This window comes from Haliotis rubra, unplaced genomic scaffold, assembly GCF_003918875.1.
Source record: "Haliotis rubra isolate DU_JTF1 unplaced genomic scaffold, ASM391887v1 Scf360, whole genome shotgun sequence".
In the NCBI taxonomy this organism is placed as follows: domain Eukaryota; kingdom Metazoa; phylum Mollusca; class Gastropoda; order Lepetellida; family Haliotidae; genus Haliotis; species Haliotis rubra.
Genome location: NW_025767036.1, coordinates 1,002,702 through 1,030,462, shown reverse-complemented (window position 1 = coordinate 1,030,462; position 27,761 = coordinate 1,002,702). Strand labels below are relative to the sequence as shown.

At 39.3% G+C, this 27,761-nt stretch overlaps 1 protein-coding gene across 2 annotated transcripts; it reads left to right on the top strand.

Moving 5' to 3' along the window:
* Positions 1-624: 624 nt before the first annotated feature.
* Positions 625-27,412, top strand: LOC124285467 (annexin A4-like). Of its 2 annotated transcripts, none has more exons than XM_046721704.1 (16): positions 625-749; positions 4,005-4,162; positions 4,561-4,668; positions 5,618-5,701; positions 6,420-6,522; positions 6,868-7,130; positions 8,850-8,931; positions 12,367-12,461; positions 12,689-12,802; positions 13,382-13,472; positions 13,654-13,733; positions 13,867-13,923; positions 15,358-15,547; positions 17,237-17,295; positions 18,022-18,144; positions 24,066-27,412. In XM_046721704.1, the coding sequence occupies exons 2-16, from the start codon at positions 4,016-4,018 to the stop codon at positions 24,123-24,125; spliced, it is 1,656 nt and encodes a 551-aa protein (XP_046577660.1). In that variant the 5' UTR covers positions 625-749; positions 4,005-4,015; the 3' UTR covers positions 24,126-27,412. The 2 variants fall into 2 exon arrangements, with proteins under 2 accessions (XP_046577660.1, XP_046577659.1); XM_046721703.1 differs by having other exon boundaries at positions 21,334-27,412.
* The last annotated feature ends 349 nt before the right edge of the window (positions 27,413-27,761 follow it).

Sequence of the window (27,761 nt, the reverse complement as noted above, 5' to 3'; positions counted from 1 at the left end):
GTCCACCATGAGCCATCCCTAAATTTCACAAACATTTGACAGAGATGCTAATTTAAATCCGTACTATTTTTAAAAGTCAATTCACCATACCTGAAGATAAAGCAGAAATATGTGGTAGGGAAATCTGTGTTGTGCATTTCTATAAATGTTGGCTCTGTACGCCGGTGAGCATCTTTATTTATTTTAATAACTATTATATTTATTTATGTAAGTTTACTATTAGCTACTCAAGACCATATCCTTGATCCGTCAGTGATATTTATAAATCTACACAAGATATTAGGTCGTAATGTAATACGTCTCTTGTGAGCATTTCATCACAAGACACGAAATGAATTGATTATGACGTTCATCAGTATTTTCTGACGTCACGGTCACTTTCGCAATGCTTTATCACTGGATGCGTTTGTGCGATGTGGTCGTGAACTTAAAATCATGTAATAAGTTGATTTTACTTCAATTCACATGCTTGTGAGTACAGTGTATATTTTCTGGCAATAGTGAGACAAAATTGATACATGTGACATCTAATTAACTGAAAAATATAATTATGCAATTAATCTACGTTCACGTTTTACTCTAACATTTCGCACCAAAACGCACCAAGGGTAGGTAACTCTCACTGGTATGTGGCAATAATAGCGTTCACGGAAGAAGATACGCCTTGAGAGTGTTTTCGCTTCAATTTCACATTTGAGACTGGTTAGTTGAAGACAGGTTGTGCTAGCTGGAGTGAACAGACACCGAAGGTACGTTATGTACTATGTAGCTGTAAATCCTATCGCTTGATTTGGTCATTCAGTTGATGATAAACTGGTCAATGAAATATCGACAATATGTAGGCCATGGTCGCTCATGCCATGGACACCGGATTAGGAAATAGCAGCGGCGAAACTAATTTAGGAGCCTATTTACATTGCAGAATTTACAGAATATATGTGTTAAGTTAAAATAGCACATTCATCTTAGGTACAGTGTTTCATGTATTTGTATAGAGCATAGATTCTAAAAGTAAAACGACTGGTGGAATAACGATCAAGAAAAATATTTTTGACGACTAAACCGTGATACAACATAATGTTAGGCTAATTACTCAAAACTGACACGGCAGTGTTGCGTAAGTGCGATAAAGGTCATGCCTATCCGGAAATAGGAACCATTCCTGTGAAATGATATCGATGAGATGCCATGCTCTGTTGGCTGTTTTCAGTGATAGTTCTTGTAGTCCAAAATAGTGGACTTTAGCCCCCAAATTGGGATATTTGTGAAAATAAATGATTGTAGATCCTATCTTTTAGAATGGCATGGTGCTTGTTCAGAGTTATTTAGCCCTATGAAGATCCAGGTCAGAATTGGTCTTCAGCAACCCATGCCTGTCGTAAGAGGCGATTAACAGGCTCGCTGGTTTGGTTGATAAGAAGGCATTTCCTATTCTCGCAGTACTTACGGATATCGGCAGAAAAAATAACACAAACAATTCATATTTTATGAATGCTTGTTGTTTTTAAATGAAGGGCCTTCTCCTTTAACATCTGCATCCATCAGCTGCCAGATCCATCAGGTGAATTACCACTCGTGATCCCGGTGATAAACAATGCCATCCGCCATTGACGAAACGAGGCTTCTCCTATTCTTGCGGTATTACCAGGAATTAACGTTATTGAGTGTATGTAAGAGCAATCCTGCTGCAAAGGGCGAGAAAAAGGAATGATATGTCCAAGTTGGTATAAACTCCCCAATATTCGTGACACTGCAAGATTTTGATCACTCACAAACTTGGTCCACTTCCTAGTTACCAGTCGGTGATGGAAACAACCGCTAAGTGTCACGCATCGGCGATTTCGACAGAAAATGTGTTTACCGCGAGAATAGGAAACCCTCGAGAATAGGAGACGGACCTATACATGTTACTGTATCCCAGTTGCGTAGATCGATGTTCATGATGTCAGCAGTAAACAACTAACAAACTGAGTTGTTTACAATTTGTCCCAAATATAAGCTCAACCCAATCACTTTGCTTTGTGCAGGTCAATGTTTCACCCACCTTTCATTGGATGATAAACAGTTTCACAAATAGGAGAATCTTTGACTGTCCCATGATACCCATCACAAGACTTTAGTCATATTTAGACACTGACACTATTACTGTTTTTGATTTTCTGACATGCAGATAGAAAGTTTTACCCATGAATGACAAGAGCCCTTTCAAGCAGCTTTATTATGTGTCAAATACTGCAACAAAGCTCCTAACAGTGTAAATATAAGAGCAATATAATTTGAGATTTTGCCAAAGTTCTTTACAATGTGTTGTGATGGAGTTTGTTTCATTACAATGCACAACACTCACTTCCTGCACTCAAAGCATATGCATGTTGTGGAATGTTAATGTCATGAGAAGCATGTCAGTTAGAAATTGTACACCCAAATTGCTCATGTGCGTGATAATTCTTGCGTCTTTATTGAGACAGATATTGCAATGCCCTGGAATGAACTGTACCTTTCTGTTTGATTGAAATGTCTTGCCAAAAGTAATCAATCTGAAAACATAAATAAGTCAAGTTTTATCAAAATAGTAATATTGTTCTCAACATAGTAATGATGTTCCAGTAATTTGTAAATAATGCTTGACTCATTACAGAAGGTTTTTTTTATATAGTTCTTAACCATACTCTTGTAATACCATTTAACACAGTAAGCTGTGAAATATTTGCCATATCCTTCTCTTCTTTTTCTTTGTTTGAATCAAAATACCAGGATTGGATATATTCACAGAAAATGGTTTGGGAAGTACAGAGTATAAGTATAGCCATGACATCCTGGAATGTGCCTGACAGGATGTCATTCTGATTGAGTTTGTTCAAGCTGGTGGAAAATCCACATCAGAAAGTTGCAGTTGGGAGGTTTTGTAGCCAGTAGTTTGGTAAATGTAAAAATAATGAAAACAAACCTATACACATCAATGATTTCAAGTCTGCGTGAACAACATATTGGGTCTGTGTGACACAGAAAATATGCTTGTAATTTAATACATATCTAACAATGTAAATTGAAAATATTTATTACTTCTTTACTTATCAACAATGACACAGGGATAATTTTATCACTGAAATAGATTATCTCCCCTTCATAGCATTAACTTAGTTGAATATTTTGTGTTCAGCAATTTGTCTTTCCTACTTGAGAACTTACATTTCTTGCTGACTTTAGATATTAAGATATATTGGAGTTTGTTCCCGCTCATGTTCTGACTCATCTTGTACATCAGTAAACCCAAATACCATCAAAACTCATAATAATTTTCAGTTCAGTGCATTAGCAACATGTCTGTATGATGAAAATAATTTGAAGTTCCAAATTGTTCGAATTCCAATTCCATTTTCATTTCTTGAACAAAGCTTAGACATAAATATGATTACATGACAAGAGAGAGTTTTCTTCTGATTCCCACCCGTTAGAATGTTCCTTCAGTAACCAATGCTTGTCGTAAGAGGCGACTAACAGGATCAGGTGGTCAGGCTCGCTGACTTGGTTGACATATGTCATCGGTTCCCAATTGCACAGATCGGTGCTCATGCTGTTGATCACTGGAATGTCTGGTCCAGACTCGATTGTTTACAGATAGCTGGAGTATTGCTGAGTGTGGCGTAAAACTGAACTCACTCACTCACTGGGGCTGAGTGTGTTGGCTCGTCAAAGATCTGAATCCCACATGGGTACACTCCCATTTCTGGTGTCCCTCCATGATGTTGCTGGAATATTGCTCTAAAACCAAACTCAGATTCCCATTTTTGATTCCCATTTTTTTTTAAAAGGATAAGCACTACCTGCAGTTCATACATATCTAATCCCATTACAATATAGGAAGAACATATCACTGTTTTGTTTTGTGAAGGAGAAATTCTTAATTTTAGACATTAATGCAAACCCACAGAAGAAATTTGAGGAAATATTTTTTTATACATTCATTCTGTGAAAAATGAATTATTTGTGTGCTGTGTTTAAAGGAAAAACAAACATGAGTTATCCCCCTTATGGACCACCCGGCGGTTACCCTCCAGCAGGTGGAGCCTACCCCCATGGTCAGGGTGGTTACCCTCCGGCAGGGGGCATGCCAGGTGCCCCTTCCTACCCTGCAGCCCCAGGTGGTTACCCAGGTGCACAGGTAAGTACTGACACATTATTGATTATAGAGTATTTGGTCATTTTGGAAAAATAACGAACATTTGACTTCGGCATGATAAACATCAAAATATGTTTTATTATATATACATTGATAATTGTTACATTATGCAAAACGACCAGGGGAAGGGGGATGGGGGAATAGCATTCTGCAGGGTTAGAAATAACAGATAATTATATTAATTATTATTCTGAAGCCAGAAAGATTTACTAAGTATATAAGCAAAAATCCAACTCCAATTACCCTTCATGACAAGGGCATCTATTGAGTGGGGTTTGTAGATTTCCCTGTCAGTTGAAAGTTTGGTATTTTGTTCCACCCTTTAAATTTTTTATATCTAGTATGTATGTTTACTGTTATCCACTGATGTGTTATGCCAGGTGAGTATGCCCACACCTGACTCAGCTTCAGCAGCAGCATATGGTTCCGCCCCAGGAGGACTACCCTACGCCCCACAGCCAGGCGCTCCTGGTGGGCTTGGATTTGGTGTGAGTACTTGTATCACATGTCCATACAGAACTACCTAAATAAAGATCATGGTTCAAGTGGTCTTCAGCAAACAATGCTTGTCGGGACCCGTGAAGATCCAGGGTAGAATAGGTCTTCAGCAACCCCTGCTTGCCACAAAAGGCGACTATGCTTGTCGTAAGAGGCGACTTACGGGATCGGGTGGTCAGGCTCGCTGACTTGGTTGACACATGCCATCGGTTCCCAATTGCGCAGATCGATGCTCATGCTGTTGATCACTGGATTGTCTGGTCCAGACTCTATTATTTACAGACCGGCGCCATATAGCTGGAATATTGCTGAGTGCGGCATAAAACTAAACTCACTCACTCACTATGCTTGTCGTAAGAGACTACTAAAGGAGATTAACCTGCTTGTGAGTTTGGATTTGGTGTGAGTACTCATATCACATGTACATACAGAACTACCTCACTAAAGATTGGGTTCAAACTGATCTTCAGCAACCCTTATTTGTTGTAAGAAATGACTAATGGGATTAGGTGGTCAAACTCACTGACTCAATGTATGTCATTGTACTTCAATGATGTAGACGGTCCAGACTTTATTAACAGACCACTGTCATTATTGAGTTCAGGCAGACACGGAGCATTGGGATAGTCTAGTGGTTAAAGTGTTCGCTCGCGTCATGCCGAAGCCCCGGGTTCAATTCCCCACATAGGTACAATGTGTGAAGCCCATTTCTGGTGTCCCCTGCAAGATGTTGCTGGAATATTGCTAAAAGTGGCGTAAAACCATACTCACTCCTTCAGGCAAACAGACAGACAGACAGAACGAGATGACAAGAACTGCCTTGTCACTACAGTGAATGTAAATGAATGGCCTTGCTGTATTTCTTTTCTCTGGATAATGATAAGAAAATGTGACAAGCATCACAGTATCACTCACAGTCCTGACATGTTTTTACTCTAGGGCCCAATGCAAGGTGGCCCACCCCAGGTAGCGATGCCATCAGGCCCCAGTGCCGGTCAGCCAACATACCAAATGCCAGGACAGGTGAGACCTTTGGTGTAACTGTGACTGCAGGGGTGGAAATAACCCATTGCCCGACACCCGAGTCCAGTGTTTTTTTCTGTCGGGCGTACAAATTTGTATATCACGTTGTATCGGTGTCCTGTTGACTATCCAATGTTCATCGTGTTGCTTATTTAAAAAATCAACAAGAAAATTGTCCTGTATAGTGGAAACATTATCAGGGCAAGTGATTTTACATATGCCACTGTAACGGAGTACACAAGCAATTTTAAAGTTATTTCCACCCCTGGACTGGGAGTTAAATTGGGAGGACTCATTTTTATGTGTTTCTGTTTCATAATTATCATTAATTGGGATTAAAAGCTATAATACGAATATGATGCATATTTAATAATTGTTTGATCGGCATTATAGAAGGTGAGGAGTAAAAAATGAAGCATACGACTTTATGGATAGCAACTTTTGGTTTATTGCATAGAACAACACTATGGATAAGTTGTTGGATATATTGAATATTTGATTTTTTGTTCCTAATATTATCCCATGAAGATCCGGGTTAGAATTGTTCTTCAGTAACCCATTCTTGTGGTAAGAGGCGACTATTGGGGTCGGGTGGTCATGGTTGCTGACTTGGTTGACACAAGTCATCGTATCCCCGTTGTGTAGATCAATGCTCATACTGTTGACCACTGGATCGTCTGGTCCCTGCTGATTACATGCTACATGTTTTTATTCATAGCCAGGAGGGTATCCTCCCCAGGCCTACAATGCCCCCCCACAACCAGGCTATGGACAACCCCCAGCGGGTGGCTACCCAGGCCAGGCCCCAGGAGGATTTCCAGGTGGGTTGTGTGCCAAGCTTGAATGAATGTAATCTGGCTGTAAAGATGTACTTTGTTGTGATACAGTGTTCTTTCTTGGCCATTTAGATATGAGACAATCTCATAAGGATTAGATATACCTAGGATTTGAAACTGTGGCAGACATATTTTGAAAAAAATACGATTTATTTTTAAATGTGTTTTTCAGATTTTTAAACAGGTATAGAATCAGTAAAAATTCTGATCCTATCCTGGATTCGAACCTCACTCTGGCACCTAATTGCCACCACACAAAGTAAGTGACCTAATCCTCTCACCCACCCCTGCGTCCACATTAATAATATTTTTGTGATGTTTGTCTTAAAGGTCAGGCCCCACAGCCAGGGTATGGTCAGCCTCCTCAGGCTGGGGGCTATCCTGGTCAAGCCCCTCAGGCAGGATATGGTCAACCGCCCCAGGCAGGGTATGGTCAGGCCCCCCAGGCAGGTTATGGTCAGCCAGCAGGGTATGGGTCAGCCCCAGCTCCAGCAGGGTATCCAGGGTCAGCTCCAGGAGGCCAGCAGCCACCAGCAGCAGCTTATGGAGGCTATGGAAATCCAGGAGCTGCATCTTCAGTATATAAAGTTAAGGTAGGACCTCTACTTTGCACAGAGTGGTTGGATTGAGGGTCAATATACCTACCTGACTGTTACTTTCAAACTTTCTTACACTATTTTCTAGTCTCACAATCCATGAACTGGTTTCTTTTCCCTTCTATCCAGCCCTTAGAGCAATGTTTAATCCTTAAATGAAGCAAGTCTAGATTTCCTCAGGTTCTAGGGCAGTGGGTAGCCTAATGGTTAAAGTGTCCGCTCGTCACGCCGAAGACCCTGGTTTTCCCCATATGGGTACAATGTGTGAAGCCTATTTCTGGTGGCCATTTCTGTGATATTGCTGGAATATTGCTAAAAGCGGCATAAAACCATACTCACTCAATTGTTTTCTATCAACATTATAAATATTCAGAGACAAAACATTAGTCTAGCTTTATCTACGTATAGTGCACACATGATAAAGTGGGAGAAGTCATGTACTGGCGTGAGTGAGTGAGTATGGTTTTACGCCGCTTTTAGCTATATCACGGGGAGGGACACCAGAAATGGGCTTCACACATTGTACCCATGTGCGGAATTGACCCCAGGCCATCGGCCTGACAAGTGAGCACTTATACCACTAGGCTACGCCATAGCCCCTCATGTAATGGAGCTGGGAGTTACTCTTTGTAAAGTCCTGAGTTCTATATGGATAATAGGTGATAACAGACTCACATAGTTCATTCACTGAGCCACAGAGAATGGTATATATTTAGGAATGATCGTTGCTAAATCTTTGTTTTGTACTTAATCATTTTACAACTGCAATATAGAGTCCCATTCTTCACTACAGTGGAAACCTGATAAGTAAAATTTCAAGGGACTCGCCAAATTTGTTTGCTTATCAGGTATTTTACTTATCCAAACTTATAAAAACCTGCAAATGACCATATGCATGTATATGTATGCATATGTAACAATGAACAGCTTATCAGGGCTGCCCCCCAGTTGTCAGTGTATTGTTAACTGCTTGATGCTAGCGAGCTGTAGGTAGGATGTTTGTTTGACTGGAGACTGACACGACTGCCCCCATGTCGGATTATGTGGTGATCGCTAATTTAGTTATCCAGTCTCTTTTGTTAAGTAATTTACATCCAGGGACCGTGAGAAGACGTTTAGTTAAGCGGTATTGTTTACTTATCCGAGTTTAGTTAACCGGACTCTAATATTGATAATTAATGAAGAAAGTTGCCGGGACCAAAGAAAAGTGTTTACTTATCAGGTCTGTTTAGTTAGGTGACCGGACAAAATCCACCACTTCTTAACAAAAAAATGGACAAAATCCACCCTTCTCAAATTGCTATTGTTAAAAGTTTAAGTGTGTCCTGATCTTTGATCAATTTGTTTTTCGCAAGCATTGTTTTGATAGCTGTTGTTCCTAGATGTTGTTTCAAACATTAAAGGTTTCTCCATTTGTCACAGTTTCATCACTACTTAATCCTCTTTCATGTATCATTAAGTAGTCTCACACTTTGATCATTGAAGCCCTTTATACTCATGTTTTGATATAACATACTTTTTAATGAGTTTGAGATCATCCTGTTTATTTTAAATGTGAAAATGTGCAATTGTCATATTTATATATTTTGTCCGGGTGGATTTTGTCCTAGGTTGCAATTTTGGGGTGGATTTTGTCCGGGTGGATTTTGTCCTGGATTCGTTTAGTTAAGTGGTCTTGACTTAGGCGGTTTCCACTGTATATTACTTTGTTTCCAGGAAAATGGAACACTGAGACCAGCTGCTAACTTCAATGCTGAGACAGACAGCCAGAAACTGAGGAAGGCCATGAAGGGACTTGGTAAGAGCTGGCTCAAACCTGGCTCAAGCTGGCCACAACTATTGTACTTAGAATCAGAGCCTCCCTTTGTCAGAGCAGTTTTGGTGTGGGGTGAAGTTAGGCGGTATCCCATTGTAGCACCCTGTTTCAAAATGCTAACATCGATAGATAAAGCAATTGAGATTAAACAAGCTTTCAGGTCAAAATTTGCATGACAGAAATGTGTGCTGGTTAGCAGGGCCTCCTTTTACAAAACACTAAGGTGATCGTAAGTCACTAAGGTAACCTTAGTGCAATGTTAAAGAATGGGAGTTAAGGTTAACCTTAGTAAAGGTTGCTTCGTGAAAGGAGCCCCTAGCTAATAGATCTCTAGTTCTGGCCATGCATGTTCTACTGTTCTAATTTGATCAGCAAGGTTTGCTATTGTGTTGTGGCCTTGATGAAGCCTGAAGCATCATTTACTGGCTGTGTCTTGCCATGTTCAGCATCATGTAATGTGTTTTTCTGCTTCTGCTACTCCCTTAGGGTGGATTTTGTCCTGATCATGATTTTCCTATGATTTTCTCCAGAATGATTTAAAAATATTTTCTTTAACAATGCTAGTTTGAAGAGAGAGCCTCTGCACAATTTATTGACGAGGTAAACTGACCTATCAGTGATCTGATGTTTGTGTAGTTTCTGCATGGAGCCAGTCAAAATTTTGGCTGGGGGAGGTTGTTAACTATCTATGTTGATTAATTAAACCTCTCAGTAATAACCTTGATAATCATGACTGGTTCTGAAACGTAAGCAGGGCAAGTCGACTAACTGTAATGTGTCTTCCCAGTCTATTGTTTGCATGATGTTGGCAACTTTCTATTTTCAGTAAAGTCGAGAACTATGACAGGAATAGCAAAGGGGGTTGCCATAAGAGCAACTAAAAAGTTCTTTTGAAAAATGGATTTGAATTATATGATTGTATTGTTTGGGGATGTACTTATCTGATAAATAAACTTTTGTCTTTTGAAATGAGAATGAGAATTGAATCAGTTGCATGCTGGGCTTCATCTTGTGTACCTAGTGTTTTGTCTCCATTCCCTAGCGATGAACACCCTGGACCCATTCACCACTTGAAGCTTTATCATTAACTGCCATCACCATCACCATTACTCTTAACTAACAATTATGCTTTTGGTGCTAGTGAATCATATGGAGATACGCTACACTGAGGAACTGTAGATGACTGCACTTGTTAATGCATTGTGTGAAGGATGTCTGCATGTTGCTTGGTGGCGGAACATAGTAAGACCATGTCTATGTTATCATGAACCCAAGTACTCCTCGGTTTAATGTATGCATACACTGGGGTGTATTAGAGATATGCATGAAAGGTACGGAAGTCATAATGTAGGCTTCATACATGGGAAAGGCCAATTCATCTTGAAACATAACTATACCATGTAGATACAACCCTGTGCATGATTTTTAAGTATATTATTACTCTATTCTATTGTGATAAATACCTAGCACTGCCATAGTTTTGTTTGCGATGTGTTCTAACATTCCCTGTCTTTTCTAACAGTAGTAGTTTGTAAAAAGTTTGATAACTGGAAACATTGTTGATGGGAAGAATGATGAATGATTATTGATGTCGATGATCTGTATTGGTAGCCATCACTTCCAATCAGTAACTTCCTACTAAATTTCTCTCATGTCAGTTTGAAATGATGTGGTTACACAGTGTCTTGTAAAACAAGGACTCAAAACAACCAATAATGTTGGGTATTTATCATAACAGAATGGATATATATTCTCTGGAGGTCAGAGGATGCTGCCGATTTTCATTAGACTGTATACAATGTTGCATGGAGCAGGAGTGACTCAGTGGTTAAATGTGCATTAATTTGTAAAGCAAAGTTGTGTCAGAACCTGGATCATTGCCCTCTTACTATTCATTTTCATGTCGGCTAGATATCCAAGTTCATTTATATCACTAAATTGTTACCAGTGTTAGACTTACAGCATGTTATATTCAGTCAACACATGGAACCATATTGATCTGATGTCGCATGTAGTATCAGATTAAGAACATTCCATTTATTGACTTTATGTTACGTGCCACATCAGATCAGTCACACTGGAAGGCCTAGATGTGTCTGGATGGCACACTGGTATAAACTGTATGTAGACGGCAGTCAGCAATGGTATGGCCACTTTTCTTTTGGCCATGTATGCTTAGCTGTACACTCAAGACTAAAGACTATTAAACTCCTCCGTCTCTCTACCCCCTTATAAGGTTTCAGAGATGACTTTGCTATCACTTTGATCATATGCAGCTGAAATATTAGTAAACTTATTAACTGCACTAATCTATGATATTTTGCTTTAGGTAATTTTTTACTGTCACTTTACTCTCTTCAGCATTAATATATACTGAACAACAAAAGTTTAGCACATTTTTGGAAATTGTATTTAATTTTCAACAAGTAACACTTGATGTTATAAGTCATTACACATAGAAATAGAGTGACAATTTGACCGCACAATGGAAGTGTCAAAAGACGTGTTCAATCCAGGACGTCAAGCTGACGTTACACATTGTAGGGTAGGGGTGAAACATTCCAAATGACAAAAACGCCTACAACCGGACGTCGGGCACGTAGGCCTGCTGCATGGAGACGTCTACGGACTGTCTGGGGGTGAAAGTGTGTACCCGTAGCTTGCCGCAGCTCGTTGGCCAGACGTAGGGCGCTTGTTAACCTGTGTCGTCTTGATGACGTCACAATGTGGCGGTCTTCCCGTGGGGTGGTAGAACGAGGCCTTCCTGACCTTGGTCGGTCTCTAACTTGGCCAGTTTGTTGGACCCGCTGTCGCAGAGACCGAATAATTGTGCTGTAATGCACTTGGAAGTGCCTGGCGACGCCTCTTTACTTGATGGCTAGCACGTAGTCGCCTCTGAGGGCTTCATTGGCGCTGATTTTCTGGCATTCAAGGCCGACGACCCATGCTTCAAACTGAACAATTCTTTGCGGTTTCTGTACACTGATACTCCAGTGTGTCATGTCAACCCTGTTATACACCCCAGTTTGCATGATTTTTCTGCCGATGGGCATAAACACGATATGCACGTGCACCATCCTGGTTTTTACAACGGTCCAACAATCGGGTAAAGTTTGATGGCACTCAAGTGTGTCATGTGTTCACGTTTGGGCCAAATTTCAGTATTTTGTCTCATATCATTCTTTTGTATATAAATGTAACAAAAATGTGCTAAACTTTTGTTGTTCAGTATATCTTATCAGTTTATAATCCACAGTTTTCTCTCACATGCTTCTACAGCTGCATCAACTTCACGGAATGTGAACAAAGTTTGTTCATTATGCCTTGGATGCTTAAATTGTACTTGTTGTAAATCAGTGTGATTTTACTGAGTGTCCTGTACAGAAGATAATCCAACTGAGATGTGTTGTGTTTTAGGTACTGATGAGAAGGCTATTATTGATATTCTGGGGTATCGCAGCACAGACCAAAGACAGCAAATCAAACTGATGTACAAGACTTGCTTCGGCAGGGTAAGATTAGACCACTCCTCTTGCTCACTGAAAGTAGTTTAGGTGCTGAAGACTCTCAGAATTAGTGCCCATTTTCACATACTTGGTTTAGTAAGAGTGCCAATCAACTTTAATTAGCAGTTTTTGGATTACCATGATTGCATTTTAAGGGGTCGATATTTAAAACATTGGTATACAGTAGACTACTGTCAGTTTATGTTCTTGAATCCTTGTTTGTTGATTTGTAGGATCTGCTTCAAGACCTGAAGAGTGAGCTGAGTGGCCATTTCGAGGACGCCTGCATCGCTCTGTTGTACACACGAGAAGAGTATGACGCCTACGAACTGAGGAGAGCCATGAGGGTTAGACATATTAAGCTGCACTGTCACATGTAGACTTCTTTGAGTGTATTACGGCAAAATGGCTTCTTGTATACTTTTTATGCTTTTTTCTGTCGGGCAAGCAAATTTGTATATCACATTGTACCGGTGTCCAGTTGATATTCTAATGTTAATTATGTTGTTTATTTAAAAATATCAACAAGAAAATGGTCGGTATAGTGGAAAAATTATCAGGGCAAGTGATTTTACATGTGCCACTGTACCGGAGTACACTAGCAATTTTAAAGTTATTTCCACCCCTGGGGCAGTAGAAATGGACTTCAGATATGTTTTACCCATGTGGGGAATCAATTTGGGCTTTCAGCAGTGTAAACGGACACTTTCACCAAGGCTGCTCCACTGTGCCCCCCACTCCACCTCATCCAGTACACATTTCTGGTGTCCCCCGCTGTGATATTGCTGGAATATTGCTAAAAAGCGGCGTAAAACCATACTCATTCACTCACTCATCTAGTACAAACTAGGCACAAAAATGGGAGTGTTAGCACATTTGGTGATAGATCTCCAAGACTAGCATCCATACCTTTTTCTCTGTTGTAGGGAGCTGGCACTGATGAAGCAGCTCTGATAGAAATTCTGTGTACCAGGAACAACAAACAGATTCTGGCCATGGTTGCTGCTTACAAAGCCAGTATGTAACACATCATGAACACTTCCTGATCAATACAAAGTTGGCTGCATTATCTCAGTTTCATCAATGATTTATATCTGTGTTTGAGGTAGCATATTTATCATTCTGTCAGTAGTCAGCGTTGTGTCTGGTGAAAGAGCATTTGATACAAGTTGAATCAATCACTGTATGATGTTTTCAGTGTATGGCCGAAAGCTGGAACAGGATATCGTCAGTGAAACATCAGGACATTTCAAGAAGCTTCTCGTCTCCATGACAACCGTGAGTATTAACAGCATTACAGTGCTGGCGTTGAGTTAATCTTCATTTTCTTTTCTTCATGTGACAAAGTCTTAGTCCGGTAATTTCTCCATATTAAACATATTTTAACGGGATGAATGTGATCTGGTTTCAGGGCGGCCGGATGGAGAACCAGCCTGTAGACCAGGCTAAGGCCCAGCAGGATGCCAAGGTGAGTTTGGGGCTGTTTTTGTATTATAGAGATCAGCCATGTTTATTTGATAAGTTGATGTATCTGGAATACAAACAAATCTAGACATGTATTGAAAGCAAAATCTCCCAGGCAGGTATACTTTTTCCAGAATTTTGAAACATGATTTACGTTCATTGGGAAGGGATAGAAATACTTTCTTTTCTAAGTGTGCCTTAGGGCACCAGACAAATATTTAAGGTGTGCCTTTCTGAAATCGAGTATGCCCACATGTTTTTAGAGTAAATGACAATGATGATGATCATTTGAAACTTATTGTTAAATAAAGAAATAAGTTTATGAGCATTCAGATATGCATGGTATTATTCAATTTTGAAAAAAAAAATTGTTTTGGGGATTAAATGACTATATGTGAGTTATGTCTCTTAGAAACTTAGACGTGTCAAAAGGGTCACAAGGTTACCTAAGGTGGTGTCGGCAATCAACCATGAAGTCACCCGTCTCACCGGCAAGAAACCGGCAGACGCTATCAAACTAAAATCGATAGTGTCAGAGTCGGCCGCTCCATTGCGTGGGAAGGAGAAGCAGATACCAGATAGGGTCCTAGTGAGATATCTATACCAGCCGGGGGAACACGAGGGTGATAGCCGTAAGCGAGCCACTGATCCTATATGGTCAGTCAAAACTTACAACATAGATAAAGTGGACATGAAAGTGGACGAGCCGAACTTGTACTACTTGAGGGATAGGCCAGGCAGAGGATTTGTAAGAGAAGAATTATTGATCGTACCGTACGGCACAGTGTTACCTCCTGTCAACACGGCATAGCCATGTCTCCGGCCGCGTACATGTGGAGTTCGTATCCCGCTGTCGCTTGAAATTTTTATAGGTTGGGAAAGCAGTAGGGGTAATGGTAGCAAGAGCTAAGGGTCCGACCAAAGCCTTATTTGGGGAATAAGGCTTTGCAGAGGCTTTTGTTGGAACTGGTCCAAAACCCCCATTCCCTATACTACTGCCCCAAGAACATTTTTTAGCCGTGCCATTTCTGTATTTACCGTGCCGTGGCACACTAATATATGGGGTATTTTGAACCCTGTTGAGGGTTACAACTTGACACTATTATGAGTGATTTTGTGTAATGTCCTAAGCCCTAAGGTCTGAGGATTTCACGCTTTTGGAGAGAGTCCCTATATGTTAGCATTATTTGGGATGGTTAATGTTACAGATTAAAGTTAGCCCTGATAAAGTCAATTATATACTTTTGCTAAACCTTTCATTATTGGCTGACAAGTTTGTATTCTCTTCATTGTGTTTGTGTTGGAAGAAGTGAGTTCATATGAAGATTTGTAATCACACTACGCCGCCATATAGATGGAATATTGCTTAGTGTGGCATAGAACCAAACTCATTCACTGTAATCACCCTAACACACATGCATCTGTTACATTTGTGCAGGCACTGTATGAGGCAGGCCAGAAGAGATGGGGAACTGATGAGAACACATTCAACCGTATCCTGGCAGCACAGAGCTATGAGCAGTTGCGAGCAGTGTTTGAAGCCTACAGTCGAATTGTCAACCAGGACATCGAGAAGGCGATCGTATCAGAGATGTCGGGGGATCTGGAGAGAAGCATGCTCACGATTGGTAGGTCACCTCCTAGCTATATGTTGTGTTCTGGCTGCCGCAGTTTATGAATATTGACCCTTACTGCAGTTTATGAATATGACCCTTACTGCATGTTATCAATATGACTCTTTCTGCAGTTTATGAATGTGACCCTTACTGAAGTTTATGAATATGACCCTTACTGAAGTTTACCAAAATGCCCCTTACTGAAATTTATGAATATGACCCTTACTACATTTTATCAATATGACCCTTACTACATTTTATCAATATGACCCTTACTACAATTTATCAATATGACCCTTACTACATTTTATCAATATAACCCTTACTGCATTTTATCAATATGACCCTTACTACATTTTATCAATATGACTCTTACTACATGTTATCAATATGACTCTTTCTGCAATTTATGAATGTGACCCTTACTGAAGTTTATGAATATGACCCTTACTGAAGTTTATCAAAATGCCCCTTACTGAAATTTATGAATATGACCCTTACTACATTTTATCAATATGGCCCTTACTACATTTTATCAATATGACCCTTACTACAATTTATCAATATAACCCTTACTACATTTTATCAATATAACCCTTACTGCATTTTATCAATATGACCCTTACTACATTTTATCAATATGACTCTTACTACATTTTATCAATATAACCCATACTGCAGTTTATCAATATGACTCTTACTGCAGTTTATCAATGTGACCCTTACTGAAGTGTATCAGTATGACCCTTACTGCAGTTTATCAGTATGACCCTTACTGCAGTTTATCAATATGACCCCTACTGCAGTGTATCAATATGACCCTTACTGAAGTGTACCAATATGAACCTTACTGCAGTTTATCAATATGACCCTTACTGCAGTTTATCAATATGACTCTCACTGCAGTTCATCAATATGACCCTTACTACATTTTATCAATATGACCCTTACTGCAGTTTATCAATATGACCCTTACTGAAGTTATCAATATGACTCTCACTGCATTTCGTCAATATGACCCTTACTGAAGTTTTTCACCTTGGAGTATAGTGATGCTACAAAAAGTGACGGGAGACAGCAGTGTTTCAGAAACAAAAGTCTGTGCAGTGAACTTTCCAGATTGAAGAATAGAAACTAGTCATTTCTTCTACTAGTTTGCTTAGTTTGTCCAGGGGATAGTATTGGGTGGTGGACTTGGTACATTTGAGGCTTAAGCCCTGATTGTCAAGCAAGTGACCTATTATACATTTTTTACTTTGCCTGATCCCAATCCTCAGTCCTTGACTGTAATTGAACTGAGAGGTCCTCTTCATCTGTAGGAAAATCTGATTTGTTGATCTGTTGATGTTGTAACCACTATATGAGAAGAGTTTTGTTTCACAGTTACAACAATAGAAATTCTTTAGTGTTTCTTTTTCTCAGTGGTAAAAATGGCAGTAAAAATTCCCAAACTAGTATTAAACGTTTCCCAAATCAATGTTAATATACCCCTGAACTTAGGCATGGGCACGTAGTTTAAATCCTAGAAACATCCCTGCTTCTTATCCTTGAGTTTTAGGATGACTTTGAGTGTGTATATGTGATGAGATCATTACTCAAATTTGTTGTATCATTTTTATGCCATCAGTATGCAGTTATTACAGCAGCCATCATGTTTTCATGTTGTCACCATGGTTTTATTTGTGGTTTTCATTATTTCAGTGAAGGTCGTGAGAAACAAGGCGGCCTATTTTTCAGACCGACTCTACTATTCTATGAAGGTAAACATACCAACGTCAAGGTTCATTATGTTCTGCTGCATCCGTGGTGTAGTGGTTAGAGCATCTGCCCGGAGATCGGAAGGTCGCGGGTTCGATCCCCAACCTCGTCATACCAAAAGACGTTAAAATATGGTACTTGTTGGTCCCTGCCTGGCGCTCGGCATTAATGGATACAACAAGGACTGGTCGGCTCGGAATCAGTATAATGTGTCTGAGTGGGGTATTCATGCTTCACTGCGGCATGGTATCTCAGTGGGCTAGCACTATAAACCAGCTTAAGTCTGGGCTAGTACAAGCAGCCGCACATACACATACACACGCATGCACGTTGTCATGTGAGCGAAATATTCTCAAGCACGACGATAAACCCAATTTCACCTCACCTCATTATGTTCACAACCACAGACCAGTGGGCATAGTTCTGTATAATTTACATGAACGGAGGCATGGTAATGGACTGACTGCATGATTAATATGTGCTGATATATCGTACTATCTGAGCCTTTTTGTTTGTTTGTTGTTTAACACTGCACACAGCAATATTCCAGTAAACATACAGACTTCAATAGGGTTTGCCCAAATGTGTTCACGATGCTTAATTGTGTTTTCTGTGTACATGTTAAGTCATGAAGTGTCATGTAGTTGATATTTTAACTCAAGATGCCTGCTATATCTAAGACCTGGTATAGAACCGCCTTCAGAGTGTTTTAAAATGGCTTGTTCCAGGGTGCAGGAACTGATGATCGTACACTGGTTCGAGTTGTTGTCACGCGGGCTGAAGTGGACATGGTTCAGATCAAGGAGGAATTTGCAAAACGCTTTGGGAAGACTCTGGAGAGTTTCATCAGGGTGAGTTGATGTTGACAAATAATTTATTCACATATAAACTCACCATTTGACTCAATCAGGTCAAACTTTCATGGTATAAAACATGGTTGCTAGTAAGTATTGTATGGACTATGGAGGCAAAATTTATCCACATTGCCCATTAGCTGTTGAGGCACATACATGGAGATTGTGTGGTCACAATGGCTGCTGAGTATGGTTTGTATACTCCCCAGGAGTTATTATCATTGTTTAGTTCAGTACCTCTGGCAAAGATCCAATACAGTGCCCACAGAAGTTTGTGTCCCTGAGCAAACTTTAATTGTCTCATTCTAGCTCTTTAGCCAATCAACTCGAAACCTTCATGACAATAAGGCTTCATTGCTTTGCCACCCTGGTTCAGAAACTCAGTTTAGCTCCCCCTCCACCTCCTCACCAAATCCTAACAGGCACAATATATCCTCCAGTGGAGAAGCAACAGGTGTATTAGATATCCACAACAATATCATAGCTCCTTGTTTATCTTAACATTCTCCTTTGTGTTTCTTTTTGAGACACAAGTATCTGAAGAAGCTCTGAATGCTTCACTTGCTCTTACAAAGAATATGGTTAATATCTATTACTCTATAGTTACTATAGAAATTAGTTTCAACACTCATTGGCTATTTATTTGTAAAAAGATTGTTCTGTAATTGAGCAAAATATCTGATTTCATTAAGATTTGGATGGTGCAAACATGTGACCACTGTGAAGTCGTTATGTTCACAACTACAGACCATTGGGCATAGTTCTGTATAATTTACATAAATGGAGGCATGGTAATTGAACTGACTGCATGATTAATATGTGCTAAAATATAGTACTAGCAGAGCCTTTTTGTTTGTTTGTTTAACACTGCACACAGCAATATTCCAGCTATATGGTGGCAGTCTGTAAACAATCAAGTCTGGACCAGATAATCCTGTGATCCACATCATGAGCATCGATCTACGCCATTGGGATATGACGTGTGTCAACCAAGTCAGCAAGCCAGACCACTAATCCCATTAGTCACCTCTTGCGACAAGCATAGGATACTGAAGTAGCTACCAGAACTAGCTACATTCCCAGTTTAAGGGACCAAGCATCTGATTTTTCATGCCATTAATCAGCAAATACATGCTGGATGTTCCTTGATACAGGAAAGGCACAAGTGGTCCAGTTTGTTGTTCAGAGTTGCTTCCCCTAGGTACACCAGAATCTTATGATGTTGTCTTCTAATGCTGATTGACTCTGATTATGGTTTGTCAGTATCATACCCATGTACTTGGGTCATGCCAAATAAACATGGAAGACTTGCAGGGGGGTAGCCTATTGTTAAAGCATACATTCATCATGCCAGAGACCCTGGTGGTGTAAAACCATACTCACACACTCTCTTAAAGACTAGCAACAGTGTGAGCTTTCCTCCTTAAAGCCATGCTATGACTGAAATATTGATCGAAGCGACACCCAAAATTGTTTACACAAGCCATGTTAATGTGACTTCCTCTTGAGGACTAGGGAGGATAGGAAGCAGCCTAGATGTGTAGTCATTAAGCCACAAGTCTTCATTTGATTCCCCACATAGGCAACATTGTCTTGAGCTGATATCTGGTGTCAACTCTGTGATATCGCTCAAATACTGTTAAAACAATTTAAATTACACCTATTGTGATGAATCCTTAAAGGACAGATCTTTATCAGACATTGTCGCATTCATCATGACTCCCCTCAACCTATATACTCAAGGGTTAGCTCCCTTGTCTGTGTGTGGATCTGTTGTTGTGTGTGTCTTGTGATAGACCTGGCTTGATACCTTGCTTGGGTACAAATATATGCATTCACAGTGCTCATGGGATTTTGTTACAGTGCTGACTTGTATTAAACATCTACTCACTCGTTAACATTATTTTGAGTCAAGTTTGGCGACCAGTAATGCATGTGTAATGTTTTGTGTCTTGCGCTAGTACTCATTGCTTAAGGCCTGATTGAGTTGCCTCCCTAAACAGACCAAACGTTATCAGAGTCTGGTAAGTTTAATATCCAGCACTGACTGTTTATCCTATTAAACATGTTAAAATTAAGATGAATCAGATTTGGCTTTCATTGTCAGTATTTTAAAACTTTTCTTTTTTTTTGCATTTTCTAGTAACGATATAAGGTGTCAAAATCTATTAACATAAAAACTAGAATGTAGCAATATATTTTTCTTACATGTTGAAAACAATCAACAGTTGGAGACAGTGGTAAAAGTCATTTAATAGTTACCCGGTGCATCAAACAAGGAGTTTCCATGGGAAGTACAATGATCAGTTTGTGCAAAATTAGCATTTGTTATTGACACAATTTGTTCTGGGTTGTTGGGTTTTGTAATACAACCCACACTGGGAATACTTCCAGATGTCTTCAACAAGCCACCGCCAAACTCAAATACTGGAATAGATACCTATATTTACAAGTATTGCATCATGTTTAAAAATTTAAGGTTTTAAGTTGTAGTTTTAACAACACAAAAGCCAGATTTTTCCTGATTTTTGTGTTACTATTCCTTGTTGGTAGCTGGGCATGGAAGGGAAAGTTAAAGAACTTCTTCAGAACTTGAGTGGAACTAAAAGTCTTCCTTCTTGCCATTGAATATTCAGCATGTACATATTTTATCATCATTAATGCCCAAGTTTACATTCATAAGATAATTATTATAATGGAACTATTCAGATCTTCTGTTTTCAATGTTATTTCAGTGTTAAAGTATGTTTATGGTGTCAGAATCTGTAAACCTTATGTAAGGAATTCTCTCCTGAGGGGGGCCGGCCATTTGTTAGTGTTGGGGAGGTGGATAAGTTAGTAGAGCGTGGGATTTTGTTTCGAGACTTCATTTTTTTTTTCAGCTGCAGCTGCAAAAACTGATAATTTGTAATTAAAACTGATTCTAAATATATTTTTCAAAAACCCATTATGCATCAGTGTATTTTGTGCAAGACAACAAAATGGTTGATCCCTGATTGCTGACCTCAATTTTGAATTGCCGCAAATTACTATTAACATGAATATGCCTGCTGATTTTATTGCTTTTGCAGTGTTGGCATGTTCACATGTTTTTTTGTTTATTCTCCTCTTTTTTTATCAGTTGTATTACTTTTGAGTGAGAAAGAAACTCATACATATGTTAAAAGTCCTATTTTTTTCATCCAGGATGACACATCAGGCGACTATAGAAGAATTTTGATGGCGCTCGTTGGAGCCTCACGATAAGCCTACAACACTTCCTTGATTTAGCTACATGCTTCGGATCTAACACTCTTGCTCAAATACTGACCAAATGTTTTGTTTTGTTCACCTCTGGGTGGCACACATTGTGATTTATCTCTGTTATGACAAAGAGATCATTCATACTAATCACCTTCATTTGATTACTGGGTTTTCAATATGATGATGGAAAACACACTTTTATCTTTTTGTCTTGTGAAATCATGTTAATACTGGCACATGATTTTTGTTATCACAAATGGGAATGAACCAAGCATTGCATCTTTTGTTTGTGTGTTACATATAATATTCTAGTTTAGGTTATAGCTGTTGTCAGTATTGTTTATGAACATGATCAAGAGACAGTTCTTGGTAAAGCTGAGAGATGCTTTGTCTGGGAATAGACATGTTTATTCAGTTTTGTTGATGAATTCTTTAAAGGAATGTAAGCATTTTATGTAATCCTTCCAATTCTTCCTCAATGCCAACTGTTTTCTCTACCTCCATCCATCGGTGTCGACACACACAAAAAAACAACCACGCCTCCCTCCCCTTCCACCCACACCCGCCTTCGTCACCACCTCAATCCACTCTCATCTATTGCTCCTCAAAACCCAACCCCCCTTCCCCACAACCTCTCATCTCTTCCCCTCAACCTCCCCCTCCCTCCTCCCACCCACACCCTCCTTAGACACCACCTCAGTCCACTCTCATCTCAACCCCAACCCCCACCCCCTTCCGACCTCACCCACACCCTCCCTCACCACCACCTCAGTCCACTCTCATCTATTCCCCTCAACCTCCCCCATGCACCCACACCCTACTTCTCGTCCACCTCAGTCCACTCTCATCTATTCCCTCAACCCCAACCCTCTCCTTCCACCTTCACCCTCCTTCATCACCACCTCCTCAGTCCACTCTCATGTATTCCCTCAATCCACCTTCACCACCTCCAGCTCTACCTCCTTCATCACCACCTCAGTCCACTCTCATGTATTCCCTCAATCCACCCACACCCCCTACTTTGTCACCACCTCAGTCCACTCTCATCTATTCCCTCAACCCAACCCCTCCCCTTCCACCTTCACCCTCCTTCATCACCACCTCAGTCCACTCTCATGTATTCCCCTCAATCCACCCCACCCTACTTCATTCCCCTCAGCCACCACCTCAGTCCACTCTCATCTATTCCCCTCAACTCCACCCCCTCTCCCCATCCACCCACACCCACACCCTCCTTCATCACCACCTCAGTCCACTTTCACCTATTCCCCTCAACCACCCTCCCCTCTCACAACACGGGTAGACACTGCATGTCATATCCAACTAATTTACAGTTCATTTTGGACAAGTTGTCAAGTAAAAAACTATATTTAGTGAAAAAGAACTACAGACTCGTGACCATGTCTGTTCCGGTGACACCATGCTCTGTTCTCTGTACAATAAAATCAAATATATTACCGAAGTCTATGTATGTGTGGCGGCAAGCGTCATTTGTTATGTCTCATTATATCCAATCACTGTCATGTACTGTTAACCATTGCATATGTCTGGAACTAATGGAAAATTAATATCAGAAGCTGAAATTGTTTCATACTCTTTTCATCCACGCACACTATACACAGAATTGCTTGATAGAACACTGTATACCATTTTATGACAAAGCATTTAAATAATGGAAAAAAAATCAGAGAATATATGCAAGCACAGAGTTTGTTGTGATATGCTCCTACAGAAGCAAATGTCTCTATTTCTAATAACAGTAAAGAATGTGGTTGTAACAAAATCATGATTGTCATTTTTGGTTAAATAAGACAAACCTGCTTTCTGTTTATCATTGGTGGCATGTTTTTTTACGATTTTATAACAGAAGAATATAAATACATTTATATACTACTCAAAAGACGTTAGAGATCTGTGGATTCTTTCATATTATTGTAGTTAATTGAGTAGTATATTTGAAAATATGAAATCCATGTCCAACTTACTAACATGTCACAGTTGCCCTCTTATCCAGTCTCGCCCTTCTGACCTTACTACACTGATAATACCTTGATAGAACCACAAGATGTTCATGATAGGATTTGTTCAATTTGCTATCTTAAATTTGACTGCTCGGTTTTGCTTTGTGTTGTGTCATGTTGTGTTCTGTTGTGTTCTGAAGCTCCCTTGCCCACACTCTAACCTGGCAGCATGCCATCACAGTCATCATGATCAGGAGCCTGTTCTCGCAGTTTGTCTCAAGTTTGTTACTGATGGTTTGAGAGATGGAGATTCTGCTACTAACGACTTGTCGTTTCAGCAATGTACCCATGATGAATACACAATGCCATTATAGAAAGTGGTCAGATGTAACCTGTTATATTTGGGATTACACTTTCTCAGTAAAGTACATAGTACTTTTGTTGGGTTGATTCCCATCCAGGATTCAAACCCTCACTCTCAGGCACCTAATTGTTAATACCGTACACAAAGTCAGCAATCTAACCCACTCAGCCACCGTAGTCTTCCACAGACATGGAAGTCTGACTCTGAGAGTGTGGGTTCGAATCCCGGACCGGACTCAACCCAACAAAAGGACTTGAATCTGTCCTTTACTGAGAAAGTGTAATTCCAAATATAGCAAATGTACCCACGATGTGAGCTGTAGCTATCTCTGTGTTTTGTCTTTCACCTAGGATGACATCTCGGGTGACTATAGGAGGATCATGATGGCTATGGTTGGCGGCGTCCCATAAAGAAATGTACGTCAGCATCCTATCCCACTGAAGGTCATTTGCATGCATATTTCAGCAGCTGTTTGGACTATTGTAGTGGCATTAGCATTGACTCTTTCAGGGTAGAATCACATGCATATATCTCAAAATCTTGTCACTTTCAGCAGTACTGAAATTCAGTGTAACACGTAATCAAAAGTTTACCAATAGACAAGGATTGTCAGGTAATTTCATAGGAATGTCTGGTGTTCTTCATGTGAAGGATATAAACTAATAACACTGTTAACATACTATTAACTTAAGTTAAAGGACACTGGATGTTTTCATTTGACTATCATTATCTGTGATGCCATGAAAGATAGGGCATGATAATATGAAAAAACATTTTCTGTCCTCTTACTTATATTGAGTAGTATCAAGTCATTTTCAGAACTTTTTATGTCACTGGTACATTATTGAATATGTTTAAACAGAAGTTAAACATCTATCTGGCAACAACTTTTGAAAATGTGATTTGCATGCATGGTTTCCCACTTAAGAGATGTTTTTGTTAAAGTAAGATTTAAGTCCCAAGCAACAATGGTTTGGTGGGGCAATGCTAAAGAACTTGGTCTATTCTGAATACTAGTAGTTAAAATGAAGGTATGAGTTATAGTTAACAGTTCCAAATCAAGACTTATTTACTGGTAGTCCAAAGTGAATCTCACTAATGCCTGGCTATTGTGCTTATTACATTTGATAATCTGCAGCTGGTGAAGATATTTTGTGGTTCACAAATAATTGCTGACACAGCAGAAAGCTTCTCTCGCTTTTAGTTTAGTTTTCACAGTCACTCTGTCTAATTATGCAAAGATTATTTGTTGGTTGGTTTACCCTGTATATTCTTGATAATAATGATTATCATCATAGTTATTAATGACATGCTGACTACAGTTGAAACTTTACCAAAAACAGTATCTGCTGATATTTACGATGTAAGTGCTGATGGCGTGACCGTTTCAGCATGTATCCTGTGTCTGTCCATTTACAAATTCTGACATTATATTCCTGTATGCCTACTTTTTAATCAGCGTTGCAGAAATAATTATTAATATTTTGACACCAGTTTCGTTGATATTGCAAAATGAGTGCAAGAACATTCAAATATTCCTGTAATCAAGAATCTGAAAAATTCTGGCTATGCTAGGATGACTACAATTCTAGCATATCCATAGTCTTTTGTGGAATATTTGGACAATTTATGTTGTTTAGTTGGGTGGGAACTCAGGCTGCTAACTATAATGGTTCCACATTTTTCTGAGAGTGAAGTTACCAAAGCTTATCTAATGAATTAGCTGGAAGTGTAATTATATGTGTTTGTTTAAATTTGTATCCATCATATGCAAATTATGTGTATTTGTGATTTGCCCCCTGAACATTTTTATCAAATTTATTTATCCATAAATGTTTTCCAATCAAGGTATGATCCATTTGCAATTGTTTGATTGTATAAAATATCGACAAATATATAACAGTCCCTGACCTTCCTTATGGAGAATATGTGTGTTACATTCTACCGTTATGAAAGTGCCTTCACTGCTCTTTGAAGTGATAGAAGTGGTCCATTTCACATCATGTACATTTGGGATCTTCAGAATGGTATGTCCTGTTATCTCTAGAAGTTTGAAATCTGGGTTGAGAATGTATTCACAATAATGAATAAATTGCTGTCCTGAGTGATCTTAGGATCACACAATGTCACCGGTCTTGTAGAGGCTGTTACACAAGGTATCTTAGCTGTATGTCTATCGTAAGTCCATGTTTAATAAATAATCCTTTGTCCCTGATTGAGAGCTTATAACAAACAAACTCACAGTTATTTGGTGCATCACTGCAGTGAGATGTGGGTTAACACAGATCTGACGTACTTTCTTTTACCTTTACCATATATCTGGCCTTGCTGCCATTTGTCTCTACTGTTTCAGCCAGTATCATTATGCCAAAATATGCCACAGTGAAATACCGTTCCTGTTCAACTATATCTTCAGCTAAACATAAGGGCCCTGTCTGAATATTGACTTTGTCAGTATCTGAATGTTGTTTGTTTATGTTGTCAATCTTTACCTGTCACTTGAACCTTGTCAATATCATGTTAATTTCAAATCTATTTCAACAGGTATCATGTTTTTATGGTACAACCCTGACACTTAAAGATCTCAATTCAAATGTCAATATCTGTTTTGTTCATTATGCAAATTGACACATAAATCAAAGGGGGTTTTTCCTTTGTAGAAAAATGATACCTTCTTGTTTCCCCACTGTTTTATTTTGATGGACTTGTATGCCAGATAACATTTTTTTGTATAATCAATATAACTGCTTTACCATATCTTTCATCTAAAACTACTTTGAAGAGACCAGCATATAACACAAGGGACTATCATGCTTCCTGACGTTGAGATAGTAGATTAATACATCAGGGATATAATAATGAAGTTGTGTTTTCAGCAGCGTACAGAGTCATCCATGTTAGAATTGTGTAATTGTTCTAGAGGGTTTGAATAACTGTGTGCTCATGATCGTTTCAAGCTGTACCGTCCAGTGATGTATTGTGGTATCATGAATTGGGATTACACATGGTCAGAACTCAGTGTGAGGCTTGCATGCTTCTGTCTTCACACTGGCAATAACTGGAATGAATACGACCAGGTGTGTTTGAGAATGGTGAGTTGCTTGTTCAGCTGAAAATTACAAACTTTTCCAAAATGATATTTTTCGACTAATGTATTTGTATTTCTGTAAATTATTAGTTTATAAAACTGTCAGTATTTGACATGAAATGATTTTCTACTCCTGAAATATGATCCCTTTGAAGGCAATCTATTTTCTGTCACGTCAGTGTATCCTTATATCTGTCACGCAATATTACAACACGAATTTGTGTATTATTTATTATCCTAATTTTAAACAAGAACAAAATATGTATTAAATGACAATTTACACATGAGATGTGATCCATCGGACCTTGTCATAAGACACTTCATGTCGTACTAATGCGCGTTAGGTAATTATCAAGTCATATAAACTACTTGTCAATTTCAATTTTAAGTTGTTGATAGCCTGTCACTCACCCTATAGTGTAGTCAGTTTCTGTCTATGTTTTAGCCACCTTTATTATGAATCTTTATCTAAAGGAGTGATTTTCTGTTAAGAGTACATATTGACTTCCATGTTGAAAACGTTTGTTATTAATCTATCTCTATCATTACTTGTCTGTTAGAATTTGTAATTTATTATTAATCTTGGAAATAAAACTGTATACACCTTCAGCAATGTGCTTGTTGTATCTCCAGCTGCATATGGACACAGCGACCACAACTTCCATCTGTCCATCTCTTTACCCTTCTTCCCTCACCATCGACTTTCACATCCTATGGGATTATGGTTAGCTGGGGAAAGGTACTGGTAGTCTGTCTCACTGTCCCTGAACCACATTACTTTCCCTTCTGCCTAGCCCTTTCTGCAATGCCGCCATGATGTTGCTGGAATATTGCTAAAAGCAGCGTAAAACCAAACTCACTCACTCACTTTCTGCAATGCTAAAGCCCCAAATGAAGTCTAGATTTCCTCAGGTTCAGGTTCTGAATCTCAGTTCTCACGGGACTCCTTTTCAATTAG

Bases quoted from the DNA above. Each gene is read 5' to 3' on its own strand.
- LOC124285467 (XM_046721704.1), top strand. From the start codon at position 4,016: ATGAGTTATCCCCCTTATGGACCACCCGGCGGTTACCCTCCAGCAGGT. The intron at 13,924-15,357 runs GTGAGTTTGGGG...ACATTTGTGCAG, and splicing joins AGGCCCAGCAGGATGCCAAG to GCACTGTATGAGGCAGGCCA. The intron at 18,145-24,065 runs GTGAGTTGATGT...TCTTTCACCTAG, and splicing joins CTCTGGAGAGTTTCATCAGG to GATGACATCTCGGGTGACTA.